This window comes from Somniosus microcephalus, chromosome 16 (genome assembly GCF_052327205.1).
Source record: "Somniosus microcephalus isolate GS21.2 chromosome 16, FLI_Smic_1.0, whole genome shotgun sequence".
Lineage (NCBI taxonomy): Eukaryota > Metazoa > Chordata > Chondrichthyes > Squaliformes > Somniosidae > Somniosus > Somniosus microcephalus.
In genome coordinates this window covers 20,380,121-20,404,491 of record NC_141002.1, presented here as the reverse complement: position 1 = coordinate 20,404,491, position 24,371 = coordinate 20,380,121, and the positions used below count along the sequence as shown (strand labels likewise).

Here is a 24,371-nt window from a genome sequence, read left to right as displayed (position 1 = left end):
GGGAAGAGGAGAGGGGGGAAGAGAGAGAGGGGAAAGAGAGAGGGGGGAGAGAGAGAGAGGGGAAAGAGAGAGGGGAAAGAGAGAGGTGGGAGAGCGGGGGGAAGAGGGGGGGAGGGGGGGAGGGGGGGGAAGGGGGAGAGGGGAAGAGAGAGAGGGGGGAAAGAGAGAGGGGGAAGAGAGAGGGGGGAAGAGAGAGAGGGAGAAGAGAGAGAGGGGGGAAGAGAAAGAGGGAGGGAAGAGAGAGAGGGCGGAAGAGAGAGGGGGGGAAGAGAGAGGGGGGGAAAGAGAGAGGGGGGGGAAGAGAGAGGGGGGGAAGAGAGAGGGGGGAAGAGAGAGGGGGGGAAGAGAGAGGGGGGGAAGAGAGAGGGGGGGAAGAGAGAGGGGGGGAAGAGAAAGAGGGAGGGAAGAGAGAGAGAGGGCGGAAGAGAGAGGGGGGGGAAGATGAGAGGGGGGGAAGAGAGGGGGGGAAGAGAGAGGGGGGGAAGAGAGAGGGGGGGAAGAGAGAGGGGGGGAAGAGAGAGAGGGGGGAAGAGAGAGAGGGGGAGAGAGAGGGGGGAAAGAGAGAGGGGAAGAGAGAGGGGGGAAGAGAGAGGGGGGAAGAGAGGGGGGGAGAGAGAGGGGGGAGAGAGGGGGGGAGAGAGAGGGGAGAGAGAGAGGGAGAGGGGGGGATGGAGAGAGGGGGGGTAGGAGAGGGGGGGGGAGAAGAGAGGGGGGAAGGAGAGGGGGGAAGGAGAGGGGGGAAGGAGAGGGGGGGGAAGGAGAGGGGGGGAAGGAGAGGGGGGAAGGAGAGGGGGGAAGGAGAAGGGGGGAAGGAGAGGGGGGGAAGGAGGGGGGGAAGGGAGAGGGGGGGAAGGGGGAGGGGAGAGGGGGGAGGGGAAGGGGAGAGGGGGGAAGGGGAGAGAGGGGGGAAGGGAGAGGGGGGAAGGGAGGGGGGAGGAAGGAGAGGGGGAAGGAGAGAGAGGGGGAAGAGAGAAAGAGAAACACAAAGAGAGACACACACATGGACATACACAGACACAGAGTGAGAAAGAAAGAGAGGAGAAAAACAGAGACACACACACAGAAAGAGACAGACACATAGACACAGACACAAAGAGAGAGGGAGTAAATTGCCACTGACTGTTTCATAGCACCAACCTGTCAAAGATTGTGATTGTGGCCATGTTGTTTTTGCTATTTAAATGATCTTTTGCTTGAAGGTTTGGGATCCAGCAGTGTTACATAACGATAGGATTGAGCTCGGCTGCAGTTAAATTGCCTGCCAACTCTCAACGTCAAGGCTAACAACAATTTGCATTTATATAGCGCCTTACATAGAATTTTAAAATCAAGGTGTTGCTGGACCAGGAGCCGATGCAGGTCAGCAAGCACAGGGGTGCTGGATGGTCTGGACTCGGTGCGAGCTAGGACACGGGCAGCAGAGTTTTGGATGAGCTCAAGTTTCCGGAGGGTAGAAGATGGGAGGCCGGCCAGGACAGCATTGGAATAGTTGAGTCTGCAGGTAACAAAAGCCTGGATGAGGGTTTCTGTAGCAGATGGGCTGAGGTAAGGGGAAAATGACAGAGGTGGAAGTAGGCGGTCTTGGTGATGGAGAGGATATGGGGTCGGAAGCTCAGCTCAGGGTCAAATAGAGTATTGAGGTTGCAAACAGACTGGTTCAGCCTCACGTATAAATAATTGTCACTTGGGAAAGGGCTTGTGAAATTGTACCTAAGCAAGGAGTCAGTGCCTTCAAGAGAGGAGAGGAAGACACTGTCAGAAAAAGAAAGGAAAGGATTTACATTTGTTTTTCAACCCAAGTTCAACACCATTCAGGACTGCAGACAATATCATTATCTGTCTTCCAGTAATTAAGTGGCATTTCAATCTGCAATAATCCTCAGTATGTGGAATATAGAGATCCATTAGCTCAAGTTCCCTCCTAAAACTGCACATTTACATTGTGCACCAGCATCTAATGAGAAAGACAGTAATTGCACACCAAGAACAGAATTAGAAAGCTGCAGGCTATCCATTCCCAATCATTGTTTCCTTATCCAATTAACGAGAGGCTCTTTACCAAATTACATTTCCCATGCACGCCCCTCTCTGACCCCTTTTTAAATGCTTCTCACTTCGTCCTTAGTCAATTGTTTAGCCATGAACGAAGAAGCTTGACAAGGTTTTTCTTTTATATATATTGAAATATGAGGAGTGGTGTGGGAATGCACTCTTGTATGAAGGCAGCAAAGGAGTAAGCTATTAACAAAGCACAATCAATAACACAGCTAGTGGTTTCCAACCTGACATTTATGTACATTATATCACACATTCAGTGCCAACAGACACTCATTACTACATTAAAACAACACTGTCGTGCTTCTATTGGTAAAGGCAGTGTGTAGCTGATCCTTACAGACAAGACGTTCTGATCCTTGGCTTGTTCTATCTCTGTAACCTCCTGCAGTCCTACAATCCTCTGCGATCCTCCAACTCTAGCCTCTTGTGCATCCCCTGCATCCTTTGCCCCACCACTGGCAGCCGTGCCTTCAGCTGTCTAGGCCCTAAGCTCTGGAATTCCCTCCATTAACCTGTTCACCTCTCCCTCCTCCTTTAAGATGCTCTTTAAAATCTACTGTGATGAAATATATTCCATTCATCACTGCCTGTTTTCTGTGTCTTGTAACTGCCTGCTTTCTGTGTCTTTTCCCTTCCCCCAGTCCTCATGTATTATGTATTGGAATGTGCTGGAATTGGTTGTGTGCAGGGCTCCGCCCATACCTGGCTCCTTTGTAATCTAAGTCAGTCAGGCATCAGCCTCCTGAAGGAAGACATCTCTCTAGTTTACGTGTTATGTTCTAAGTTAATAAAAGCCTTACTTTTGTTCTGCTAACTTCGAGTCTCGGAATAATTGAGGCACATCAATTTTATTAACTTAATTTTCAACACTATGGATCAACTCCTGAACCCCGAACGTTTGGATTTGGATCAACATGCTCCGGACGCATCAGCACGCTTCGGACACTGGTTTGACTGTATGGAATTCTTCCTGGACAATTCCGCAGCCGTCAAAGACGCCACGGACACTGCGAAGATGAGACTCGGAATGCTACGGAATTGGGTAAGCCATCGGGTTTACCCCCTCATCCAAGACGCCGACACGTACCTGGCCGCCTGCAACACCTTAAAGGCGCATTACCAGCAGCCTACGAATGAGGTGTATGCTAGGCATCTGCTCGCTACTCGCGCACAGCGACCTGGGGAATCGGTGGAGGAGTTCCTAAGCATCCTGAAAAAGCTTGGCAAGGACTGTAAGTGCCGAGATGTAAAAGCCGCAGTGTACACCGACGAGCTTGTTCGCGATGCCTTTATCACAGGCCTCAGCTCCACTCACATCCGGCAAAGACTGCTGGAAAAAACGGAGTTGGACCTGAAACAGGCTGCGGACACCGCGCGGTCCCTGGAGATGGCCCAGAGAAACTCGGACGCCTACTCTTCAGCCCGCGCCGCCCACGCCGCCACGTGTGCGCCGAGGGCGCCGCCATCTTGGAAGGCATCTTCCCCGCCCGGCAGCCCGACACCGGCGGGGCCCAGCTCTCCCCCCAGAAGCCCTACGACAGCCGCAACGCGTCAAGGACCCAACTGCTACTTCTGCGGGCAGCCAAAGCACACCAGAAACCTGTGCCCGGCGAAAGGCACCACCTGCTTTAAGTGCGGTAAGAAGGGGCACTTCGGGAAGGTGTGCAGAGGGAACCCCGCCAGAAAACCAACCGCCGGAAAACCCGCCACCGCCGCGTGTGCACCGTGGGAGCGGCCATCTTGGACGCCAACTTGCCCGACCTCGTGGGGTCCGCCATCTTATGAGCAGACAGCGTGGACGCCATCTTGTCTCGATCAGGGCCCTACAGTGGCATCGGTCACAGTGGACCAGACCAGGCCGCATCCGCTATCCAAATCAATGGTGGACATCGAGGTAAACGGGTGCCGGGTTAAATGCTTAATTGACAGTGGAAGCACGGAGAGTTTTATCCACCCTGAACTGGCACAACAACTCTCCCTAAAGGTGGTCCCTGCTCAGGGTACCATCTCTATGGCCGATAAAACCCAGACATCGACCATTCTGGGTTACTGCACGGTACAATTGTGCATTAACGGAACTGTGTATGATAATTTTAAAGTATTAATCATGAAGAATCTATGTGCGAGCGTGATCTTGGGCCTGGATTTCCAGTGCAACCACCAAAGCATCACGCTCAAGTACGGTGGGTCCCAGCCGCCCCTCACAGTGTGCGGTCTGGCTACCCTGAAGGTAAAGCCGCCTTCGCTATTCGTGAACCTTACCCCTAACTGCTGGCCAATAGCGACCAAAAGCAGGAGGTACAGCTGGGAGGACAGGCGGTTTATCGCGACCGAGGTAGACAGGCTCCTGAAAGAGCGCATTATTGAACACAGCAACAGCCCGTGGCGCGCCCAAGTGGTAGTGGTAAGGGGTAGCGAGAAGAAACGGATGGTGATCGACTATAGTCAAACGATCAACAGGTACACCCTACTAGACGCCTACCCGCTACCCCGCATATCAGAAATGGTGAACCAAATCGCCCAATACCGGGTGTTCTCCACCATCGACCTCAAGTCAGCGTACCACCAGCTCCCTATCAGACCAGAGGACCGCCCGTACACCGCCTTCGAGGCGAACGGACGCCTCTACCAATTCCTCAGAGTCCCCTTTGGGGTGACGAACGGGGTCTCGGTCTTTCAGAGGGAGATGGATCGCATGGTCGATGACCACCACTTGCAGGCAACCTTCCCCTACCTCGACAACGTCACCATCTGCGGTCACAACCAGCAGGATCACGACTCGAACCTCGAGAGGTTCCTGAAAACCGCACAAAAACTCAACCTCACCTATAACGAGGACAAGTGCGTTTTCAACACCACGCGCCTCTGCATACTGGGCAGCGTGGTGGAGAATGGGGAAATCGGACCAGACCCCGACCGATTGCGCCCCCTACGGGAGCTGCCCCTGCCCAACACTCCCAAAGCCCTGAAAAGGTGCCTGGGGTTATTTTCTTACTATTCCCAATGGGTCCCCAACTACTCCGACAAAGCCCGCCCCCTCTTGAAAGCATCCTCTTTTCCGCTCTCTGCTGAGGCCCACGCCGCCTTCAAAAGCATTAAGCAGGATATTGAGCGGGCCACGCTACAGGCAGTGGACGAGAACACTCCATTTCAAGTGGAAAGTGATGCGTCCGACTTCGCCTTGGCGGCCACCCTCAACCAGGCGGGGCGGCCCGTAGCTTTCTTCTCGAGGACCCTCCAAGGCCCCGAGATCAGACACTCCTCCGTGGAAAAGGAGGCCCAAGCCATCGTGGAGGCAGTGCGCCACTGGCGCCACTACCTAGCCGGCAAACGCTTCACCCTACTTACCGACCAGCGATCGGTAGCGTTTATGTTCAACAATAAACAGAGGGGGAAGATTAAAAATGATAAGATTCTTAGGTGGCGGATCGAGCTCTCCACTTTCGAGTACGACATCATTTACCGGCCAGGGGCCCTTAACGAATCCCCTGACGCCCTCTCATGAGGGATGTGTGCCAGCGCCACCGAGGATCGGCTACAGACCCTCCACAACGACCTCTGCCACCCAGGGGTCACGCGGCTGTTCCACTTCATAAAGTCCCGTAACTTACCCTACTCGATTGAGGAAGTTCGGTCTCTGACCAGGAACTGCCGCACTTGCGCTGAGTGCAAGCCTCGGTTCTACCGCCCAGATAGAGCCCACTTAATCAAAGCTACACGGCCCTTCGAGCGGCTCAGCTTAGATTTCAAGGGCCCCCTCCCGTCCGTCGACCGCAATGTTTACTTCCTGAACATTGTGGACGAATACTCCCGTTTCCCATTCGCCTTCCCCTGCCCAGACATGACCAGCGCCACGGTCATTAAATGCCTCAACAGCCTGTTCTGCCTGTTCGGTATGCCGAGCTATATCCACACGGATAGGGGGGCGTCCTTCATGAGTGAAGAGCTACGCCAGTACATGCTGTCCAAGGGGATCGCCACGAGCCGTACCACCAGCTACAACCCCCGGGGTAACGGCCAGGTGGAGCGAGAGAACGGGACAGTGTGGAAAGCAGTCACTCTAGCTCTAAGGACCAAGGGCCTCCCTATCTCCCGCTGGCAGGAAGTCCTCTCGGATGTGCTCCATTCAATATGGTCGCTATTGTGTACGGCCACTAATGCCACGCCTCATGAACGAATGTTTGTCTTTCCTCGGAAATCCACCTCAGGCGTATCCATGCCGTCATGGCTCTCCACCCCAGGTCCAGTACTCGTGCGTAGGCATGTGAGGGGCCACAAGACGGACCCCCTCGTGGAGCCAGTACACCTACTCCACGCCAACCCCCAATACGCATATGTCCGGCACGCCGAGGGAAGGGAGGACACCGTGTCCATAAAAGACGTCGCCCCGGCCGGCATCGACAACAACCACGGCAATAGCAGCGACGACGATCACAGCAACCCTTACCCACCCACTACTCTTCCATCACCCCCGGAAGAACATCGACCAATGGCACCCCCACCAACTACCCCTTCAACAACCCCGGCGGCACCCCCGGCAGAGACCCAGGAGGCTACCGGGGACACCCAGCCGACACCCGCGGCACCACAACAGCCACGTCGGTCGCAGAGGACTATCAAACCCCCGAACAGACTAAATCTATAGAAGGGGTGAATGTGATGAAATATATTCCATTCATCACTGCCTGTTTTCTGTGTCTTGTAACTGCCTGCTTTCTGTGTCTTTTCCCTTCCCCCAGTCCTCATGTATTATGTATTGGAATGTGCTGGAATTGGTTGTGTGCAGGGCTCCGCCCATACCTGGCTCCTTTGTAATCTAAGTCAGTCAGGCATCAGCCTCCTGAAGGAAGACATCTCTCTAGTTTACGTGTTATGTTCTAAGTTAATAAAAGCCTTACTTTTGTTCTGCTAACTTCGAGTCTCGGAATAATTGAGGCACATCATCTACCACTTTGACTAAGCTTTTGGTCACCTGTCTAAATGTCTCCTTTTTTGGCTCATGTCAAATTTTGTCTGATAACGCTCCTGTGAAGCACCATGGGACATTTTACTACGTTAAAGGTGCTATAAAAATGTAAATTGTTGTTGTTCTGAGTTGCATGATCTCAGCTAGGACAGCAGTTTCAGCACTGCAATTGGTCTCAGTGCCTCTGGGTGAAGGGATGGGGGGGTGGGGGCGGCAGAAGGAAAGAAATCAGCCAGGGTTCCTGCTATCTAGTGACTCCTGCTGGAAACTAAATGTGTTGCAGACACTGGTTGAGGACAGGTTCGGGCCTGTCTGGCTGCTGATGCCAGCCGTGGCCCAGCAGGTAGCACTCGCGTCTGAATCAGAAGGTTGTGGGTTCAAGTCCCACTCCAGGGACTAGAGCACATAATCTAAGCTGACACTTCAGTGCAGTGCTGAGGGAGGGCTGCACTGTCGGAGGTGCCGTCTTTCAGAATGAGACGTGAAACCGAGGTCCTGTCTGCCCTTTCAAGTGGATGTTAAAAATCCCATGGCAGTACAGGAAGAAAAGCCCGGAAGTTCTCGCCGGTGTCCTGGCCAATATTTATACATCAACCAACACCACTAAAACAGATTATCTGGTCATTATCACATTGCTGTTTGTGCAAATTGACTGCCGCGTTTTCCTACATTACAACAGTGACTACATTTCAGAAAGTACTTCATTGGCTGTAAAACGCTTTGGGATGCCCTGAGATTGTGAAAGGCACGACAGAAATGCAAGTTCTTCCTTTTAAAATGTTCTGCCGACACTCTGTTAAGGCTTCAACTTGAAGAACAACTAATTGGGAGAGGTGCTGGTGGGAACCTCACAGTCCAATCCAACGGGAGCCAACTAATTCAGATAGGGTGCTCGAGGAGTGAGAGAGATTTGGCACAAAAATCTGTCTGTAATTCCAACAGTATGCAGTCAAATGGTACTGCCTACCTGAACTTCAATCTTTGACGTGTTATCAACAACTTGCATTTATATAGTGCCTATAGCACTGAAAAACACCCCAAGGCACTTCACAGAGACTTAATCAGATATAAATGGACGCCAAGCTGAAGGAGGAGATATTAGGATGGTTGACCCAAAGCCTGGTCAAATGGGTGGGTTATAAGGAAAGTCTTAAAGGAGGAGAGAAAGATGGAGAGGTTTAAGGAGGGAACTCCAGAGCTGGGGGCTCGACAGCTGAAGGCACGGCTACCAATGGGGGCGGGGGGGAGGCGAAGGGAATGGGGAGGCGAAGGGGACGGGGGGGAGCGAAGGGAATGGGGGGGGCGAAGGGAATGGGGGGCGAAGGGGATGGGGGCGCGAAGGGGATGGGGGAGCGAAGGGAATGGTGGGAGCGAAGGGAATGGGGGGAGCGAAGGGAATGGGGCGAAGGGAATGGGGGGGCGAAGGGAATGGGGGGGCGAAGGGAATGGGGGGGCGAAGGGAATGGGGGATGCACAAAAGGCCAGGGTAAGAGGAATGGAGAATTCTTGGAGAGACGCGGGAATTTGAAGGGTTGGAGAAGATTACCGAGATAGGGAAGGGTGAGGCCATAAAGTGATTTAAACATGAAGATGAAAATTTTAAATTGGAGACTGGGGTGGGGTGGGGGGGGGGGGAGCCAGAATCCAATGTAGGTCAACAAGGACACGAGTGATGGGTGAGTGAGACTTGGTGTGGGATAGGATATGGGCAATGGAGTTTTGGATGAAATGAAGGTTACAGAGGGTGGAGGAGAATGGGAGACACAATAAAGACCCTGTACAGTTGACTGCCCATAAATTGCTATGGAGCGTATGCAGCGTTTAAAAGAATTAATTCAAAACAATTATATTTTAGACATTAGCAATGTCACTGCTAAAAGCAGTGCAATCATGAAGCAACCCCAGGAAATTGGGTCATAAATTTTAAAGATGACTTTGTGATCCAGTTGTCTGGTTTTACTTCATAGTTGGAAAACAATTACTGGAATTATTTCAGAAAAAAACATTTCCCTTCCCCTTTTAAAATTAAATGGCATTTTCTTTTCCGATTTCCTAGCCAAAATGTATTTCCTTTATCATTTTCCACCATCAATTAAACTGTGACAGCAGAACTGTCAAAAAACTGCGATGCTTTCGTTCTATTCTGCTCAAGGCAATAACTGCAAACGAGATGGTGATTGCACATTATCCACTCTTTAATGCATCCGAAAGGTTTGCGTAATGGAACTTGTCTGTCTTTCCAAGTCACATTACACGATTCACACGGTGACCTCAGTGTAAATTACGACCAGACGGAAGTACAAAAACCTGAGAGAATAGTTAGCAATGACGTCAAAAAAGGTTCCCCCAATAGTCTTGTGGGTAGCATGCTGAGCTCTGTGCTGTTAGCTGAGGTTTAGGCACTCAGGAGTACGGTAGTCCAGTGGTTATTTTGCCGGACTAGTAATCCAGAGGCCAGGACTAATAATCTAGAGAAGGTGAGTTCAAAACCCACCATGGCCGTTTGAGAATTTGAATTCAGTTTAAAAATAAATCAAGAAATAAAAAACTAGTATTAGTAAATGTGACCATGAAGCTGTTGGATTGTTGTAAAAACCCAACTGGTTCACAAACGCCCTTTAGGGAAGGAAACCTGCCGTCCTTACCCGGTCTGGCCTTTATGAAACTCCAGTGGTTGACTCTTACTTGCCCTCTGAAGGCCTACCATCATCTTCGCAGGGCAACTCGAGATGGACAATAAATGCCAGCCTTACCATCGATGCCCACACTTTTTTTTAATAAATAAAAAAATCAAAGAGTGATATCCTAACCTAGGAGTAACACACCCCAAAGAGATGGAATTCACCCCGCAAACCCACATACATCATGCTCCAGACTTGATTATTTTTTTTCACATCTAACCTAAGTGAAGAGTTATAATACTGAGCCCATTGACATCTCTGTCCACGTATAACTGTCCTCGGACTTGCCCTCTCTAACCTACCACTTCACCCTATCGCTGGTACCATTCTCAGTGGCCAAACATTCATGTCCTCCTGTGAGCACAGCTCGCCCATTGGATATCTGAGAAAGAGAATCCCCGGTACTGCTCTAGGAACCCACTAAGGCTGTATTATTGACTTCTGCTCCATCAAAAGGTGCACAAAGATGGCAACCCGGAGAGACCTGGGGCGCAGAGTTAGAGGCCTGTGATAGAAGATGCCTATCGGAGAGCAAAAGCGAGCCCCAAGTAAACTTGGAAAAGTAAACAGGAGCATGAAAACTCCTCTGAAACACCAGGGGGACAAGCCAGGAAAGAGAAAAGAGACAGGTAGACATAAAGGGAGAGAGACACAGACAAAGAGAGAGAGACACAGACAAAGAGAGAGACACACAGACACAAAGAGAGTGACACACACAGGGACAAAGAGAAACAGGCAGAGAGAGGCAGACACAGAGACAGAGAGGGAGACAGAGAGACAAAGGGACAGAGAGAGACAAAGAGACACAGACATAAAGTGAGACACATAGAGAGAGAGCAAGAGACAGACACAGACACAGAGAGAAAATACAAACACACAGGAACGAGAAACACAGGGAGACAGAATAAGGGAGCAAGCAAGACACAGAGATACACATATATCAGAGAAAGAAAGAGAGACCCACAGAAAGAGACTCACACAGACAGAGTGAGACAAAGACACACAAACACAGAAAGTCACAGACACTAAGATAGAGAGACAGAGACATAGCAAGAGACAGAGACATACACACATAGACATAATGAGAGACAGAGCAAGACACACACACAAAGAGTGAGAGAACAGACGGAGATGAGGTACAGGAAGTGATAAAAAGGAAGAGAAAGCAAGAAACAAACACACACAAACACATGGAAAATTAGATTGCAGACTTAGGCGAGTTGTTGATGTTGGGATTTTTTTTTGCTCTGCCATGTAGTTCACACTAACAGCTTCTTTCCTTTTATTTTCCCATTTCCAGACCAGAGATATTAGGACAGGTGACAAAGAGGTAGGTTTAAAGAAGTCTTAAAGGAGGAGAGAGAGGTAGAGAGTATTAGGGAGGGAATTCCAGAGCTTAGGGCCTAGACAGCTGAAGGCACGACCGCCAATGGTGGGTGATGAAAATTGAGGATGCGCAAGAGGCCAGAATTGGAGGAGCACAGAAATCGCGGAGGGTTGTTGGGCTGGAGGAGGTTACAGAGATAGGGAGGGGCAAGGCCAAGAATGGATTTGAAAACAAGGATGATAATTTTAAAATCCAGGAGTTGCCGGACTAGGAGCTGTAGTGTCCGTGTGTAGATAAAGACACTGAAGACAGGAGTTGGTTCATAGGTATTTACTAAGCAAGTCTGGGGGGGGTTCTAAAGGATATACACAATACACAGGCTTATATAGCCCAAGTGGCAATTACCGGCATTACGCACACCTGGGGCTCTTAAAGGCACATACACCACAATTCTTCCCCTTCTAGCTAACTAGTACATCATATTTTAAGTAATTATTAATTACATGTCATATGCAAAATAATATACATTGCTGTATTAATTAATTATAAGTTAGTCTCTCAGGAGGCTTCCTGACTCGGTCCGGATAACGCCTCGGGGGTGTAGTAGTTTCTGGTGGTGTAGTAGGTTCTTCTGGCAAGGCTGATTCGGCTTGAAGGCCAGTGTCGGGTTCATCGGGTTCCAGTATCACCGGATCGGAGGTAGATATGGGTATCTCTACTTCATCGTTAGATGTATAGCGTGGTGGTGTAGGTTGTCCCTTTTCGGATGACTTGATGATTTGGTCAGCATGGCGCCTTATTATGCTTTCTCCGATGTCCACGGTATACATCAGTGGTCCTAGCCGTGTGCAGATAGTTCCAGGCTGCCATTTCTCGGTACGGTAGTCCCGGGCCAAAACCGGTTGGCCTATCTGGAAGGCCCTAGTTGGCCTTTCATTCATGCCCTGAAACTGCCGGTTCTCCACGTCCCTTCGGATGTTGGGCTTGACCAAATCCAGCCGGCATCTTAGGTTTCTATTGTAGAACATCATGGCGGGAGTTTGGTTTGTAACCATATGTGTTGCATTCCTATATGCAAATAAGAAGTTATCCACCTTGTGCTGAAGTTTTATGTCTTCATTACCCATGGCCTTTATGGCCTTCTTGAAGGTCTGGACAAACCTTTCAGCCAATCCATTGGTGGCGGGATGGTATGGGGCGGACGTGTAGTGCTTTACCCCATTGTTCTTTAAGAACTTTCTGAATTCTTCGGACACAAATTGCGGTCCATTATCAGAACATATCTGTTCCGGCAGCCCATTCCTGGCAAATATGGTCCTTAATACTGTGATGGTTTTTTCCGTGGTGGTGGAGGACATCTTTATTACCTCCGGCCACTTGGAGTGTGCATCAACCGCGATTAAGAACATTGAATCCATAAATGGACCAGCAAAGTCGATGTGCACCCTTTGCCAGGGAGATGAGGGCCACTCCCATGGATGTAGAGGGGCCTGTGGCGGAGCATTTTGGACCTTCTGGCATCCTAGGCAGCTCTTGGTCATGTCTTCGATGTCTCCATCGATACCTGGCCACCATACAAACGCCCTAGCTAGGTTCTTCATTTTCACTCCACCCAGATGCCCCTCGTGAAGCTCCTTTAGCACTTTATCCTGGAGTTTGGGTGGAATCACCACTCTGGATCCACACATCAAGGTTCCTCGGCACACTGACAGCTGTTCTCTTCTTTGCGAGAATGCTGGCAACAGTGGTTCGCCATGTGCTGGCCATCCCTTCATTGTTAAATCGTAGACCCGTGAGAGAGTAGGGTCATTTCTGGTCTCCCTTTCAATGGCAGAATTTGTCACCGGTAGACAGTCCACTATGGTAGAGTGGAATATCTCTACTGGGTCTACTGTAGGTGCCTCTTCTATCGTTGGCAACGGCAGGCGCGATAAACCGTCAGCATTCCCATGCTGTTTTGACCCTTTGTATTCAATGTTGTATTGGTGTGCCCCTAGAAAAAGGGACCACCTCTGTAGTCTTTGTGCCGTCATAATGGGGACACCTTTCTTAGGGTTGAATATGGAGATGAGGGGTTGATGGTCAGTCAGCAAGGTAAATTTTTGTCCGTGTAGGTAATGGTTGAATTTCTTCACTCCCCATACCAGGCTGAGTGCTTCCCTGTCTATCTGGGCATAGTTACGCTCAGCTGAGTTCAATGAGCGTGACGCAAAAGCTATCGGCCGTTCCGAGCCATCAGGGAATCTATGGGACAATACCGCTCCTATGCCGTAAGGGGATGCATCGCACGCCAGTCTGATTGGTAGTGATGGGTTGTAATGAGCCAAAACTTTCTCGGATGTGATTAAGTCTTTACATTTATGGAAGGCACGTTTACAGTCTTCGTTCCATTTCCAAATCACTCCTGTGTGCAGAAGATCATTAAGAGGGTGTAGAGTAGTTGATAAGTTCGGTAAAAATTTATGATAGTAATTTATTAATCCCAGGAATGACCTCAATTGTGAAACATTTTCAGGTGCTGGGGCTTTTATAACTGCTTCAATTTTTTCAGGTGACTTATGCAACCCTTCCTTATTAATTATGTGGCCACAATATGATATCTGATTTTGGAAAAATTCGCACTTGGGGCGATTTGCTCGTAGGCCCCGTTCTTTCAGCCTAGTGAGCACCTGCTCCAAATTGGCAAGGTGCTCGTTGTCGTTTTCTCCTGTTATAAGGATGTCATCTAGGTAACACTGAGTCCCCGGAATCCCTTGCAGGACTTGCTCCATAGCTCTTTGCCAGATAGCTGGAGCTGATGCTACTCCAAAAACCAGTCGATTGTACTGGTACAGGCCTTTGTGTGTGTTTATTGTGAGATACTTTTTAGAGGTCTCCTCAACCTCCATCTGTAGATATGCCTGTGCCAAGTCAATTTTTGTGAAACGTTTTCCTCCGGATAGTGAGGCGAAAATATCTTCTATTCTCGGAAGAGGATACTGTACCGTGTGAAGGATCGGGTTTACAGTCACCTTAAAGTCCCCACAGATGCGAATTTTTCTCTGTTCCTCAGAGTTATTTTTCAATGCTTTTTTCATGACTGGAACGATGGGTGTTGCCCATTCGCTCCAATCTATTTTGGATAATACGCCTGCCTTTTCCAAATTCTCCAGCTCTGCCTCGACTGCCGGACGTATTGCGTATGGCACCGGTCTTGCCTTAAAAATTTTTGGAATTGCTGCATCTTCCACTTTTATTGAGGCGGTGATGCCTTTCAAGGTTCCTAGTTTCTCTTGAAACACTTCTTTGGCGTTGGCCAAGATGTCTTTTAATCGTTCAGGTATGATGTCATCATTGTTTTTTTCCTTACTGGTCACCGTCAGTGCCTGAATGGAGTGCCAGTCTAAACGTATCTTCCTTATCCATTCACGTCCCAACAACGGTGGACCACCATCTTGTAGAATGTATAAATACAACTTTTGTATTTCTTTGCCGTTGTATACCACAGGCACCTTTATTTTTCCTTTGGGGTATACTTTCTGCCCCGTATATGTTTTTAAGATAATGGATGTGTCTTTTAGAGGTATATGCGAAAATAGCCTCTCGTAATCTCGTCGATTTATTACGGTTAGAGCTGATCCTGTATCTAGCTCCATTTTAACTGGGGACCCTGCTATTATGAGGGTAACCCAAATGGTCTGGTAATCTTCATTGGCAATTACATTATGTAATTTGAGAGAGCTTAGTCTCTTGTTTCCGGAGTCGCTATCGCTCTTCTGGTCTTTGGAGCTACTGTCCGTCATCATTTGTACCTTTCTGTGCTTTTCCTTATTGATTCTTTTCCCGTTAGTGGATTTTTTATTTTCAGATCGGCATACACGTGGAATGTGTCCCATCTTTCCGCATCGCCTGCATGCTTTTTCTTTGAACCAACAATCCCTCTGGTCATGGTTGGATCTGCCGCAGCGATAACATCTCTCGAAACCCCGTGTCATTTCATGGGTGCCGAAGTCCTGTGGCCTTTGCTGTATCTTTGCCGCTCCTATTGCACTGAAAGCCTTGTCCAGTGTTAAATCTTTTCCAGAAGATACCTTTTTTTGTGTTTCTACACTTAGGGGATCGCAGATGAATTTGTCTTGCAGAGAATCTGCCAGTCCTGCCTCGAATTGGCAGTGTAGGGTATCAACAATCTCCTCAAAATTCTTGTCCATCGGTTCGGCTGGAGTGATTAAGTTGCGTAACAGCTTGTATGTTTCTGCGCCCATTAGATCCAGAAGCACTGAAGCTTTTTTTTCATCTTCTATTCCATTTGCGGTGCAAAACACCTCCACTCTTTCTACATATGTGGTCCAATCCTCTATCTTGTTATCAAAAACATCAATATTGCCAAAGTTAGGCTCTGTTTCGTTATCAAAAGCATCAATATTGCCAGACTTAGGCATTTCAAAAAAGATATGGTGCTTCCCGCGCTTTTTTTTTCCTCTCTGTAGCAACGATATGGCGCTTCCTGCGCTTTCCCGCCGCTGCTACCGATAACAACGCTGTTTTACTGTGGTTTCCGTTTATTCACTGTTGGAGACTCATTCCCGACGGAGGTCTAAACGCTGACCTGCTTGCCGCGCCGGCCGTCTCCCGAGTGCACCCTCCCAGTCCGTTATTGCTTGCCTCCGATTTCGCTGCCTGTCTCAGCTGTAGAGCCCGCCGCTGGAGCCCCAGCCTGACGCCCAGGAAGGATTAGCGCAGTACCTGCCACCAGCTTGGCCAGCTGGTGAAACCACAGTTTCTATTACTTCCTTGAGTCTTCTGGACGCTGGAGGAATCGATGTCCTTGAGGTGCTGCCGAATTGCAGGTAAGTCCGTTTCCACTTCGTCGCCACTGTAGTGTCCGTGTGTAGATAAAGACACTGAAGACAGGAGTTGGCTCATAGGTATTTACTAAGCAAGTCTGGGGGGGGGTTCTAAAGGATATACACAATACACAGGCTTATATAGCCCAAGTGGCAATTACCGGCATTACGCACACCTGGGGCTCTTAAAGGCACATACACCACAATTGCACTTAAAGGCACATACACCACAGGAGCCAATGTAGGTCAGCAAACACAGCAATGATGGGTGAACAGGACAAGCCACGCGACATAACCGAATGGAGGATGGTGATGGAAGAGCACATTCTTCCTCCAGCAAAAAGAGTTGCGCCCTGTGAGAGATCCGGGATTAAAAGAGGCTTCAGAACAGCTTGAACTGAATACTCGGGCCTTTTCACACTTACCTGTACAGACAGTAGGCAGTTCCAAGTCAACAGGACCATACCCAGACCAAACACGGCAGTTGCCACATTCCGCCCGTCCCATAAGGACTCCACCAGTGGGATACTCCCCACTTGCCAGTCGTAGCAGAGAGTCATCGGTGCCAACAGCAGCCAGGCATTGAAGGTCAGCAGGTAGGAGTACGTAAGAAACCTGCAGCACAAACACAAAGAAAGAATTTTCATTTATTTATGTTTTTTATTTTTTTATTTGTTTATGGGATGTGGGCGTCGCTGGCAAGGCCAGCATTTATTGCCCATCCCTAATTGCCCTTGAGAAGGTGTTGGTGAGCCGCCTTCTTGAACTGCTGTAATCCGTGTGGTGAAGGTACTCCCACAGCGCTGTTAGGGAGGGAGTTCCAGGATTTTGACCCAACGACAATGAAGGATTGGCGATATACTTCCAAGTCAGGATGGTGTGTGACTTGGAGGGGAACTTACAGCGCCTTCCACGACCTCAGGACATCGCCAAAGCGCTTTACAGCCAACAAAGTACTTTTGAAGTATAGTCACCGTTGTAATGTAGGAAACGCGGCAGCCAATTTGTGCACAGCAAGATCCCTCAAACAGCAATGAGATAATGATCAGATAATCTGTTTTTAGGTGTTGGTTGAGGGATAAATGTTGGCCAGGACACTGGGAACGACTCCTCTGCTCTTCTTCAAATAGTGTCAGGGATCTTTTACATCCATCTGAGAGAGCAGATGGGGCCTCGATTTAACATCTCATCCGAAAGACGGCACCACCGACAGTGTAGCATTCTCTCAGTACTGCACTGGAGTGTCAACCTGGATTATGTGCTCAAGTGTCTAGCGTGGGACTTGAACCCATGGCCTTCTGAATCAGAGGCGAGTCAACTATATTTCAGCAACACCATTGTAGTGTGCGTAACTTCAACCCTGAAAACTTGGGACGTTATACAACAGCAGGAGAAGCAAAACTAACTGTTTAAAGTGAGGCCGTTTAAGAATAAATTGAAGGCTCCACAACAGCTCAGTGAGGGCTTTCCATGCCATTAAAAAATCAATCCAAATAGAACTCCCAATCAGCATTTGGCTCAAAATTTTTAAATCAGTAATTGAACCAATTGCACTCTATGGCAGTGAGGTGTGGGGACTACTAACACAACAAGAATTTGCAAAATGGGACAAACACCCAATTGAGATCCTCCATGCAGAATTCTGTAAAAGTATCCTCCGGACCCAAAGGAAAACCGTAAACAATGCATGCAGGGCAGAACTAGGCCAATATCCATTGATAATCACTATCCAAAAAAGAGCCACCAAATTTTGGAAACACCTAGAAATGAGCAACCCCCAATGCTATCATTACGAAGCCCTGAAATGCCAAGAGAGGACCATAAAGAAGAATACCCTCAGTCAACTAGTCCTGGGACTCAGTGAAGTAACTACTAACACTACTAACAATAACCAGCCCCAGGACAGTGACAGCGTAACACAAAGAATTCGACCCAACACAATCGTCACTAAGCAAAAGGAAAAATATCTGTCATATTGGACAGAAACAACAAAAACCCAAAGCAAACTCAATTGCTACTTGGCCCTAAACAGACAATACAACATAGCTGATTACCTGACCATGGTAAAGGATAGCAAACTGAGAAAAACCTTGACAATGTACAGACTTAGTGAACATAGCCTGGCGATCGAAAAAGGTAGACACAGGCAGGCCCGGCTACCAAGAGAGGACAGGATATGCTCTCACTGCAGTCAGGGAGTGGTGGAGACAGAGATGCACTTCCTCACAGTTTGTAGAAAATATCAGGGCATAAGGGAGAATTTCTACCCAAAATTCACAAAAATATGCCCGGAGTTCAGAAATTTGAATGACGACCAAAAACTCCCATACCTACTAGGGGAAGAGAGAAATTGTGTAACCTTAGTGGCACACTATGTTACAGCTTGCCATAAACAGCGGGACAACCACTAAATATAAGAAAAGAGTATATACAAATTATATGAATGTGTATTTATACACTCAGGGATATATCTGTTTATACACTGTATGGATAGATCTGTATTTTTGTGTACAACCATGAATGTTTTTCGATGCTTTGGCAACATAAGATGTACCTTGTCATGCCAATAAAGCGATTTGAATTGAATTGAATTGAGTAGCCATGCAGACCTGAGAGCTCCAAGGTTCGATCGCTAGCCGAGCTCACCCGAGGCAGTGGTTGGGACACTCCAGCTGGCCTTGGGTTAGGGAAGAGGAAGATGGGTCCAAGTTCTTGCTCCTGAGCGTCACCCAGTGATCCGTGCCGCACATGCATTGGCGTGAACGTCGGGTCGGGGACAATCGTGACTGCGATGTCCCTGCAATGAAACCAACCGCCTAGGCTCACGCGCAAAGATAGTCCGCACGGGTGAGGGACTGGAGGATTAGAGTCCGTTGGAATCGTCACCAGCAAGTCACCGTCTTGAGGAGAGGAACTGGAGAGGGAAGAAAATGGGTGGAAAGAGAAAGGGTGTGGGGGTATTCAAAAAAAGTGAAAATAAATTGACACCTTGAGGTAGATTTTTGTCTTTACCATCTGGGCTATGAAGCATTGCTGAAGCAGAATGCAGAGAGGAAAACTGGGCATGGAATACCTCATGCTTGTTAAATCACCCGCCCAACTTAAATGGAAGGAAAATCTGAATGAGTTCCGTTACTGGCATTCACCTTCAAACATGAGGTTGCCCAACGGCCTACTGAGCAAATCCACCATGTGTTGTAGCACAAAGCCATAGAAGGTCAGAGGTCACAGGTTCAGCTCCCACTCTGCGGAGATAGCTGATCACAATTGGGGCAGCAGATGGGGGCCTAACGGTTGGCCGTGACTCCCGCACAGGCAGAGACGACCATCCCGACAGCCTGGGCCTAGATTTGAACCTGGAAGCCAGCGATGAAAGGACAGTGCCCAACTCGCTGCACCAAGCGATTCTCTGGTTTAATTCTGAGGCTGACACAGGAGGGAGAAGGAAAAGAACATTATGCTTTTAAACCTTAGAAGCGTAATTTTAAGAGAAGCTGAGGCCTTGCACGCGGCGGAACCTCCAACAGCATCTTACCTGGTGAGGAGGTAAGGGGAGAACGAAGCCGGGTTGTCCTGCTCTGAGAAGTTAGGCATGGAGCCCGCCATGATCCACACTCGGAAAAACAGGATGAGAAGCACCTAGAAGGAGAGACAGAACTGATGGATCGTGCCAGTACATATTCACAGAAACATAGAAGATAGGAGCAGGAGTAGGCCATTTGGCCCCTCGAGCCTGTTCCGCCATTTAATGAGATCATGGCTGATCATCCAAATTCAGTACCCTGTCCCTGCTTTCTCCCCATATCCCTTGATCCCTTTAGCCTTAAGAAATATATCTAACTCCTTCTTGAATATATTTAATGAATTGGCCTCAACTGCCTTGTGTGGTAGAGAATTCCATAAGCTCACCACTCTCTGGGTGAAGAAATTCCTCCTCTCAGCCCTAAATGGCTTACCCCTTATCCTTAGACTGTGACCGCTGGTTTTGGACTCCCCCGCCATCGGGAACATCCTTCCTGCATCTAGTCTGTCTAGTCCTGTTAGAATTTTGTAAGTTTCAATGAGATCCCCTCTCATTCTTCTAAACTCTAGCGAATATAAGCCTAATCAACCCAATCTCTCCTCATACGTCATTCTTACCATCCCAGGTATCAGTCTGGTGAATCTTCGCTGCACTCTCTCCATGGCAAGAACATCCTTCCTCAGATAAGGTGACCAAAACTGCACACAATACTCAAGGTGTGGTCTCACCAAGGCCCTGTACAACTGCAGCAAGACATCCTTGCTCCTGTACTCAAATCCTCTCACTATGAAGGCCAACATACCATTGGTCTTCTTAACCACTGCTGCATCTGCATGCTTACCTTCAGCGACTGGTGCACAAGGACACCCAGGTCTCATTGCACTTCCCCTTTTCCCAATCTATTGCCATTCAGATAATAATCTGTCTTCCTGTTTTTGCCACCGAAGTGGATAACCTCGCATTTATCCACATTATACTGCATTTGCCATGCATCTGCCCAATCACTCAACCTGTCCAAATCATACTGGAGTTTCACGACATCCTCCTTACAGCACACACGCCCACCCAGCTTTGTGTCGTCTGCAAACTTGGAGATATTACATCTAGTTCCCTCGTCTAGATCATTAATATATATTGTGAATAGCTGGGGTCCTAGCACCGATCCCTGCGGTACCGCACTAGTCACTGCCTTCCACTCGGAGAAAGACCCGTTTATTCCAACTCTTTGCTTCTTGTCTGCCAACCAGTTCTCTATCCAAGACAGTACCTTACCCCCAATCCCGTGTGCTTTAACTTTGCACGCTAATCTCTTATGCGGGACCTTATCGAAAGCCTTCTGAAAGTCCAAATACACCATATCCACTTGGTCTCCCTTATCTATTCTACCAGTTACATCCTCAAAAAATTCCAGTAGATTAGTCAAGCATGATCTTTTGTAAATCCATGTTGACTTTGTCCGATCCTGTCACTGTTTTCCAAGTGCTCTGCTATTACATCTTTTATAATGGACTCTAGCATTTTCCCCACTACCGATGTCAGACTTACCGGTCTATAATTCCCCGTTTTCTCTCTACCACCTTTTTTAAATAGTGGGGTTACATTAGCTATCCTCCAATCCATGGGAACTGTTCCAGAGTCTATAGAATTTTGGAAAATGACCAGCAATGCATCTACTATTTCTAGGGCCACTCCCTTAAATACCCTAGGATGTAGATTATCAGGCCCTGGGGGTTTATCGGCCTTCAATCCCGTCAATTTCCCTAACACCATTTCCCTACAAATTCACATTGGGTGACACACTGTCAACAAGCACAACATAAACAGCACACCTCATAATTTTCAACGGTCTACAAAATGATGTAACGGTCAGCCGTGGCTCAGTCAGTGGCACTCTCACCTCTGAGTCAGAAGGTCGTGGGTTCAAGTCCCACTCCAGGGACTTGTGCACAAAACCAAGACTGACACTCCAGTGCAGTGCTGAAGGTGTGGCACTATTTCGAAGAACAGAAGGGGAGTCCTCCCCAGTGTCCTGACCAACATTCATCTCTCAAACAAAATCACTAAAAAATGGACTGATTATCACATTGCTGGTTGTGGGAGCTTGCTGTGTGCAAACTGACTGCTGCGTTTCCGTACATTACAACAGTGACTACACTTCAAAAGTACGTCATTGGCTGTAAAGTACTTTGGGACGTCCTGAGGTCATGAACGGCGCTATATAATTGCAAGTCTTTTTTATTTCTATATACAGAACCATTCCTCCATTGCTAAATTGATTCCTGGGTTGAAAGGGCTGTCCTATCAGGAGAGATTGAGTAGAATGGGCCTATATTCTCAGGAGTTTAGAAGAATGAGAGGTGATCTCATTGAAGCGTATAAAATTCTTGGGGCTTGACAGGGTAGATGCCGAGAGGCTGTACAGTCCAGAACCAGGGGTCACAGTCTCAGGATAAGGGGTCGGCCATTTAGGACTGAGATGAGGAGAAATTTCTTCACTCAGAGAGTTGTGAATCTTTGGAATTCTCTACCCCAGAGGGCTGTGGAGGCTCAGTCGTTGAGTATATTCAAGACTGAGATCAACAGATTTTTAGACACTAAGGGAATCAAGAGATCTGGAGATAGAGTGGGAAAGTGGAGTTGAGGTAGAAGATCAGCCATGCTCTTTCTGAATGGCGGAGCAGGCTCGAGGGGCCGAATGGTCTACTCCTGCTCCTATTTCTTATGTTCTAAGATTTATTTTTTTAGGATTTAACCCTAGTCTTCTTTTGATCAGTTAAGGAACAACATTTAGGGGTTTAATTCTATCTTAACAACTACGCACAACAGATTACGATTGGGATAAAATAGTGCGGGCAGGAATTTAACAAGAACGTGCCAACACCCCTTAACGTGTCTATTGTTTTTGGCATGATTGACTTTTTCCCCACGGACATTATGGTACATTGTAAAATAACACTACGGAGATGGTTCTCAAGGGTCGATTTCACGATCGCGGGGGGAAGTGTATCCATGGTCGGGGTGCCAACGCTGGCACAGTGGGGTGCTGGCTCTGCCAGATGGTAGCGGATGGGCAGGGAATGTAACCTTGCCATGTCTCTGCTGTCTGGGTAACCAACAGCTTCCAGGTTCCAGTCACCGAATTCAGATTCCACAGTGCCTCCCTCCATTCAGCCTAATCCCTCTCCTCGTCTCCTCAACCTCTTGGTGTCACGGCTACGACTGATTGCCATCTGTATCCCGTGGCCCCTGATCTAAATTCAGAGCTGCTGCTGCTGAGGTCTCACAGGCTACGTTCGATCCCCTTGCCTTATTTTTATTTAAGTAATTGATGCAAAACAGAACAGAATTTAAAAAACAATCAATCACTCAACCCAGTAATAATTTATGAGCTTCAAAGATTTTATACTGTTTCATTTTAAGTGAAATTAGGAAAAGAAATGATAAAATCTATATAACTAAAGTTGAACAATGCAGCAAAATCTAACTCGCAAGAATAAATCCAGTCTGCGTCAGGTTTAAGAATGGAAGCTTGTTACTGAACAGCATGGGAGCCAAGAGGTAGCCGTTTTGAATAGGTAAGCTGTGCACCAATTGAGAAGCAGAGAGAGCACAGGGAATTTGTTGTGGAACCCAATTAAAGTTCATTTGCATCACAGTTGGGGATCTAATGAAACTTGCACACCCCCTCAGTGTGGCCCCCTAAATACTTGAAAATTTACAGATCGCAGAATCGGGAGCACAAACTTTTCTGCTCACTTGCTGCTGAAGTATAAACACTGCTGCAAAATCCTAGCTCTTGGATACGCCACCCTGCCTGCCCTATACCTGCAGCTGTGGCACCGTTTTAGCACTCTCACCTCGGAGTCAGGATGTCACGGGTTCAAGTCCCACTCCAAAGACTTGAGCACAAAATCCAGGCTGACACTCCAGAGCAGTACTGAGGGAGTGCGGCACTGTCGGAGGTGCCATCTTTCAGGTGAGACATTAAATCAAGGTCCCATCTGCCCTCAGGTGGGCATAAAAGATCCCATGGCACTATTTCAAGAAGAGCAGGGGAGTTCTCCCCAGTGTCCTGGCCAATATTCATCCCTCAACCAACACCTAAAGCAGATTATCTGGTCATTATCACATTGCGGGACCTTGCTGTGTGCAAATTGGTTGCCGTGTTTCCTACATTACAACATTGACTACACTTCAAAAGTACTTTAGCAAAATACTGCAGATGTTGGAAATCCGAAATAACAACAGAAAATGCTGGAAAAACTCAGCAAGTCAGGCAACATCCGTGGAGAGAAATTTGACTCCCACAGCTACCTGGACTACACTTCCTCCCACCCCGCTTCCTGTAAGGACTCTATTCCATTCTCCCAGTTTCTCCGCCTCCGCCGTATCTGCTCCGACGATGCCACCTTCCACACCAGTGCTTCAGACATGTCTTCCTTTTTCCGCAACCGAGGATTCCCCTCTACCGTGGTTGACACTGCCCTCGACCGTGTCAGTTCTATCTCCCGCACCTCTGCCCTCACCCCTGCCCCTCCCTCCCGGAACCACGATAGGGTCCCCCTTGTCCTCACCTTTCACCCCACCAGCCTCCACATTCAACGGATCATCCTCCGGCATTTCCGCTACCTCCAAAGTGATCCCACCACCAAACGTATCTTCCCCTCCCCTCCCCTTTCAGCATTCCGCAGGGACCGCTCTCTCCGAGACACCCTAGTCCACTCCTCTATCACCCCAAACAGCCCTTCCCCTTCGCCTGGCACCTTCCCGTGCAAGCGGAGGAGATGCAACACCTGCCCCTATACCTCCCCCCTCCCCACTGTCCAGGGCCCCAAACACCCCTTCCAGGTGAAACAGCGATTTACTTGTACTTCTCGCAATCTAGTATACTGTATTCGCTGCTCACGATGCGGTCTCCTCTACATTGGGGAGACCAAACGCAGATTGGGTGACCGCTTTGCGGAACACCTCCGTTCAGTCCGTAAGGGTG

The 24,371-nt window shown here is 48.6% G+C and overlaps 1 protein-coding gene across 1 annotated transcript in view; it reads right to left on the bottom strand.

The window, feature by feature from the left end:
* Positions 1–24,371, bottom strand: part of tmtc1 (transmembrane O-mannosyltransferase targeting cadherins 1) — a 163,587-nt gene that overhangs the window by 39,628 nt on the left and 99,588 nt on the right. Inside the window, exons 6-7 of the mRNA XM_086009783.1 lie at positions 19,394–19,497; positions 16,083–16,473 (exon numbers count right to left, since the gene is read on the bottom strand). Of these exons, the coding sequence (XP_085865909.1) occupies positions 16,083–16,473; positions 19,394–19,497 (495 nt within the window). The remainder of the gene's footprint in view (positions 1–16,082; positions 16,474–19,393; positions 19,498–24,371) is intronic.